This window comes from Belonocnema kinseyi, chromosome 9, assembly GCF_010883055.1.
Source record: "Belonocnema kinseyi isolate 2016_QV_RU_SX_M_011 chromosome 9, B_treatae_v1, whole genome shotgun sequence".
NCBI classification, from domain to species: domain Eukaryota; kingdom Metazoa; phylum Arthropoda; class Insecta; order Hymenoptera; family Cynipidae; genus Belonocnema; species Belonocnema kinseyi.
The window spans coordinates 80,241,535-80,247,973 of NC_046665.1; the positions used below are offsets into that span (position 1 = coordinate 80,241,535).

General features: G+C 25.0%; 1 protein-coding gene across 2 annotated transcripts in view; it reads left to right on the forward strand.

Moving 5' to 3' along the window:
* The window catches only part of LOC117180142 (uncharacterized protein C05D11.1-like), a 31,271-nt gene that overhangs the window by 6,262 nt on the left and 18,570 nt on the right, over window positions 1–6,439 (forward strand). For both annotated transcript variants that reach the window (XM_033372485.1, XM_033372484.1), the window contains exons 6-9: window positions 2,988–3,242; window positions 3,346–3,519; window positions 3,605–3,841; window positions 5,609–5,789. In XM_033372485.1, coding sequence (XP_033228376.1) covers window positions 2,988–3,242; window positions 3,346–3,519; window positions 3,605–3,841; window positions 5,609–5,789 — 847 coding nt within the window. The remainder of the gene's footprint in view (window positions 1–2,987; window positions 3,243–3,345; window positions 3,520–3,604; window positions 3,842–5,608; window positions 5,790–6,439) is intronic.

Here is a 6,439-nt window from a genome sequence, read left to right on the forward strand (position 1 = left end):
AAGTGTATAGAGCTCCAAGGATATTATGTTGAAAAATAAAAAAAAATTTACCCAAAAAAAATTGTTTTTATACTTCATTCTAAGGACTTATTGAACTACCCTTGTATTATAATCATTTAGCCAGTCCTTAGCCCCTTTTAAGATAACTATAATTCAGATTTAGAAGAAAGTAGTTTAAAAAATCGCTGTTCCAAGTCAGAGTTCGTTACAATTTAAAAGTTCCCTCTTCCAAATTAAAAAAAGCGATTTTCAGTATTTTTTTTAGAGTTTTTCAGAATCACAATAGAAAATTTGGTTTTACTTTGTTGTGTATTTTCATTTTTTTTTAAATCTCAAAATTCAACTACTTGCGGTTAAAAGTTAAATTCTTTTGTTAAAAATGATTTTTTTTATAAGTTTGTTGTAAAATTATCTTTTTTTTATGAAATATCCACTATTTGGTTGAAAATTGATATTTTTTATATGATAATTAAAATGTTTGAAATTTGGTTTATTTTATGAAAATTTCTCCTTTTTGTAGAAAATTACTCTTTATGTTTAAAAATTCATCATTTTAGTTGAACATTCATTAGTTAAATTTAAAATGAGTTTTCCCATTTAAAAATTGAACTATATTTTATTGAAAAATCGATTTATTGTTGTAGAATATGATATTTTTCTTTGAAGGTTAATCTCCTTGTTTAAACATTCTTCATTTCCGTTAAAAATTCAAGTATTTCAGTTAAATATCCAGAAAATTCATCTTTTATCTCTGAAATAAAATTAATTGCTTGAAAATTAATAGATTTATCACTTTCATTAAAAAATAATTTTCTTAGGTTTAAAAACCAAACTTTGTTTATTTTTTGGTTGAAAATGAAATATTAAAAAAAGCTAAATGTAACTATTGTTCCAGTTGAATATTCCATAATTTAAATTAAAAATTAATCTCTTTGGCTGAACATTCATTTTTTTTATTAAAAATTTAATTATGTTTTTTTTTCGTTTAAAAAATAGTCTCTTTTAGTTGAAAATTCATATTTGAAAAATAAATTAAATTAAATTTCATGAAATTTCTAGCGAGTTTAAAGATTTCGGGGAATTTAAACGTGGTTTGAGAGGACTTTAATGAATAAGTTCAATTTTATTCATATTCAAGGGATTTCAAATGATTTGTGCTTATTTTAATAGAGTTTTATGATTTCAAAAGGAAATATTTCAAGGGATTTTTTTCAAACAATTTTTTATTTTATGTGAAATTTTATACTTTTTTAAAATAAATAAAAGTAGAATAATTTATTATTCATTTAGGAAAAATTCGAGAAAGTTTAATAGATATTTACAAGTTTTGGAGATTCAAACATAATTTTAAACTTGAAAAGATTTCAAAAAATTATATAAAAAAAATAGATTATTGAAAATTTGAAAATAAAATTTTGAAGTTTTTTAAAAGATTTTCAAAGCTTTGAAGATAATAAATAAGTTTTTCTTAAGATTCCTCGGAAAATTATAAATGACTTTGTAATTTGAAAAATTAATTTTAACAGGATATTAAAAAAGATTTAAAAAGACATCCATAATTGACGAAAAATAATTGGGGACATTTTAGGTGATTTGTTTTCTTCAATTTTCCAGGATTTAATAAAAATGTTAGAAAAAATTATAATCATTTGAAAAAATGCTTCAATTTTTTAAAAGTATCTAAAAAGAATTTGAAATTTGAGAACATTCCATAAGATTTAAAGCAAAATATAGATTTTTTAAAATTGTGAAATAAAATTCTTATGCTGCTAAAATTTTTTGAGAGGTTTCAAGATGATTTTGTATTTAAATAATAATTCTAAGGGAATATTAAAAATTTATTTCAAAAAAATTTTTGATGTATGAATAAGAATTGACCAATTATTAGATTGTAAGAACCTAAAGTTAAAATAATTTTACTTTTAAATTGAAAAAGCGTGCAGTTACAAAAATATAATTAAAAATGATGGCGTGGATTTATATATTTTTTTAATTCTTTGAATTGTACAATTACTAAAAGTTGAACCATTATTTATTTATGGAGCGTTTATATTCACAAAATTTTCGGCTGTAGTTTTAAAATTCAAAAGAGTTCCACTTCAAGTGTTTCAATTTGCAGTTCAATTTTTATAATTTCAAATGAAAAAAATACAGCTTTTATAGTTTTAAACTTATCTTGTAAACCTGAAAAAACAGGGAAATGGACGGGAATTTTTTCTTCGATTAAAACGGCCACCCTGAATTGATAATAAAAAATTATATTATTAATTATTTTATTTTAATTATAATTAATTATTTTAATAAATATTCATAACTGAGGATTTAAATATTTAAATCGTTCATAATTTTGAAAAAAATATTATGGAAATAATAATTCTATATAATTTATAAAAATTATAAATTGTTAACTTCTAACAATTATTTAATAAAAACACAAAATAGATTGTGATTAAAAAATACAATTTTTAATCTAAGAATGCGCATGATCAAAATATTTAATTTTACCACGATTCATCTTCTAGTTTCCGTGAAGATTTTAGAATGACTAATTACTGTTGCCCTTATTATTCCTCAATAATATATATTTGCGGTCAAAATTTAGAAACAGTTTTAAGTTTTTTATTATTTTTTATTATTACAAATTTCAAGAGACTTTAATTGATTTATAGAGAACTTTAGGAAATAAATTTAATGAATTTTATTTTTATGGGACACCAGTTATTTCAAAGATTTCTATGGGCGATGTAAAATAAATCGTTCCTTTGCAGTTTCTATTTTTTCGCAAGACCCATGTAATTTCACGCAATTTCCATATCATCTATAAACATCTATTTAAAATATATCAAATCCATTAGATATTTATTTATTATCAAACTGATTTTTACCAAATATCCGAGTAATTAACTTCTTGTTTAAATCTTTCAATTCAATTATTTTGCCCAATATATTTATAAACCTTTTTCATTGTATAATTTTAAATTATACAGTTAAAACAAAGGTTGAATCAAATCGAGTTGTTTAAAAAGCTGATGGTGGAACCTGCTTCTTACTGGTTGAATATTTTGAATAAATATTTAATCAACGCACCGATTGCTATCTCGAAAGGTATTCCAAGTATTGAAAAGAAAAACGAGATAGCTGAAAAGGAGAAAGAACGGATAGCGAAACAAATAGAAAATTTGGGAAAGGAAGGTCTCGAAAAGAAGAAACGAGAACTGGAAGAAGCGATTGCAGAAAATGAGGTGAGAGAAACCTCAAATTTTTTTCTTCTAAATCTAAACAATTCGCTTATTTTCCACAAAGATTTGTAGAATTGATTTTTTTTCAAATATTTTCTTGATTTAGAAACCGGCGCCTGATGAACTTTTAACTTCTGTACCAATCCCGAGTACCGATTCCATAAATTTCATGCACGTTAAACGGTTTTCAACTGATTCAGTGGAGCAACACCCTCAATTTGATGTCAATAAACTACCCCTCTACACATTTCTGGATCATGCAAATACTAATTTTGTTTACGTACGTGTTCTAGAACAATTTGGTAGACTTATCATAATAATATATATTTATGAGTGATTTCGTTTATTTAATAATTCAATTTTAGATGTTTGTAACAATGGATTCGTCGAAGGTTTCGAAAAATTTGAGACCCTATATTCCTCTATTACTCGAATCCATTCTGGTTTGTCCTCTTAATAGAGATGGTAAGTTAATTCCATACGAAAATATCGTTGCTGAGTTAGAAACCGACACTGTCGAAATTACCAGTGGAGTTGGATTAGAATATGGAGCACGATTCTCGTGTGGTGATTTCAGTCACGCTGCTAACTTGATGCTTCAGGTAAATCAACGAAACAAGATTAAAATTTTCAATAAAAAAGAAAGAAATATAACTTTTCAAACAAGACAGATGATTTTTCTACTGTGAAGGATGAATTTTGAACAACATATTTGAATTTTCAACTATACCAAAACGGCGAAATTGTACAAAATATTTTAATTCACAGCCAGAAGGTTAATTTTCTACCCCAAGAAGACGAATTTTTCACAAAATACGTAAATTTTCCTCAAGATAGTTGAATATTCCAACGAACACTATCAACTTTTCAACAAGAAGTCCATTTTCTACCAAATAGTGTATTTGAAAAAGAAATAACTTTATGTTAGACCAAATAATTGAATTTTGAACTGAAAAAAACTAGTTTTTTAACCAAAAGTGGAATACCTAAATGTTCAGTTTAAAAATTAATTTTAAAAAAAGACAAATTTTTAACAGTCAAAAAGATGAAATTTCAAAAAAGAACATTAATTTTTTATCCAAAAAGACGAATTTTCCACAAAACAGTTTAATTATCCACTCAACGCTAAATGACTGAAATTTCTACCAAACTACATTTTCCGTTTAAAAAATTAATTTTCAACCAAAAAAATGAATTTTCTTCCAGTTAAATCGAATTAAAAGACGATTTTTTTACACAAAATAGTTAAATGGACAAGCAAAAATATAATTTTTCAAAAATTAATATTACTTTTTTACCCAAAAAGACGAATTTTCAACAAAATAGATTAATTTTCCTCCAAAACAGATAAATTCTTAACCCAATAGTGAAATGTTCTATCAAAATATTTGAATATTGACCCAAACAGTTACATTTTTGCATAAGACGATAGTATATAAAAAGATATGAATTTGAAAAAAAAGACGTAGATATTTTCTAAAAGAAAAAAACAATTGTATTTTTAGCCTGAAAATAAGAATTTTTCTTCAAAAAAGTTAATTTTTAACTATATAGTTTCATTTTCTACCGAATGGTTGAATTTTCAATCCAAAAAGATAAATTCTCATTAAAATCTGCGACATTTTATATTTCAACCAAAAACTATTTGAATTTGAAATAAAGAACAGGTTAATTAAATCAAAGAGACATTTTCAGCGAAATAGTTCAATTCTTATCAAAATACATTCATTTTAAACAAAATAGTTAAATTTTCAAATATAAAAGATCAATTTTCAATTAAAAATATAAATTTTGAACCAAAAATGGAATAATTAAATTTTCATTTAATAGAAATACTGGTTAAATTTTCGAATTGATGGATAAATTTCCAACTAAAATTATAAATGTTCACATAGGAAAAAATTATTTTTAACAAAGTAATTACACTTTCAATCAGTTAGTTGAACTTCCAATAAAATAGATAAATTCTAAACGAAAAGTATAATTGATGCTATTTCAATAAAACAAGATTTTAAAATACATCACAAACAGTTGAATGGTATTACAAAAATAAGAATTGTTAACAAAATTGTTAAACTTAGAATCAACAGATGAATCTTCAACCAAACACATAAATTTTTAACAATATAGTTCAAATTGCGACCAAACTGTTGAATTTATGAGCAAAAAAATAGTCGAATTTTTAACCAAAACAAACATTTACACAAGAAATCGAGAAAAAGGGGAATTTTCTTAGAAACATGAGAAAAAGATGTATTCTTTAACCACTAAATCATTTAATTTATATATGTTTTAAATACTAGATTCCCGAATTTAGACAAAAGTCGATTACATAATTTGGACACGTCGATTTTGTTTAATTATTATAGCTCGAAGTGTCAAAATACGCAAAGGGAGTGCAATGGATCAAAGAGTTGTTGTACCAAACAGAATTTACACCAGAAAGACTAAAGGTAACTGGAGCGAAAATCATCAATGAGGTAGCACAAGCAAAAAGAAACGGATGTAAGATTGCAGACGATCTTCTCAACGGATTGTTGTACAAAAAAGGTAATTGATTTGTTTTCAAATTTTCAGAACTTTAGGCTTTATATATTTTAATGAAAGTTGTTGTATAGAATTCCCGAAAGTAGAACCAAGCATCGAAAGAAAAAATTTAGACAGCCACCATAAAAAGCTTCTATTGCAATGAAATTTTTTTTAAGTCTTCGGACAACAAGAATAAAAGTGGAAAGAAAAATGAGAAAGCAATCAACCAAATATTCTTCCTTCTCTCTTTTTTTTATTTCTTTCGTCTTCTTTATTTTTATTGTTATCCAACCATAATAAAAGAACATATTTATTCGGTACCTATAAAGAACCCTTATGAAGGTAAGCAAAATTAGAACAATTGTACGAGGGTTAGCGTTCGCAGATGATAAGGTTGTTACGGCAGAGTCTATCGAAGACCTACAAAGAATGTTGAATAAACTAGATGCAAGCATGAAGAGCATGGGCCTCAAAATTAACGCAAATAAAACAAAAACTATGGTGTTCGAAGGAAATAGTGAGAAAAAGCTATGCAATATTTTATTAAATGATGAGAGAATTGAACAAGCTGATAAGTTCGTATACCTTGGTAGCTTATTTACTAGGGACAGGAAGATAGATGAGGAATTAGATAGACGAATAAATGAAGGTAAGAAGGTTATTGGTAGAGC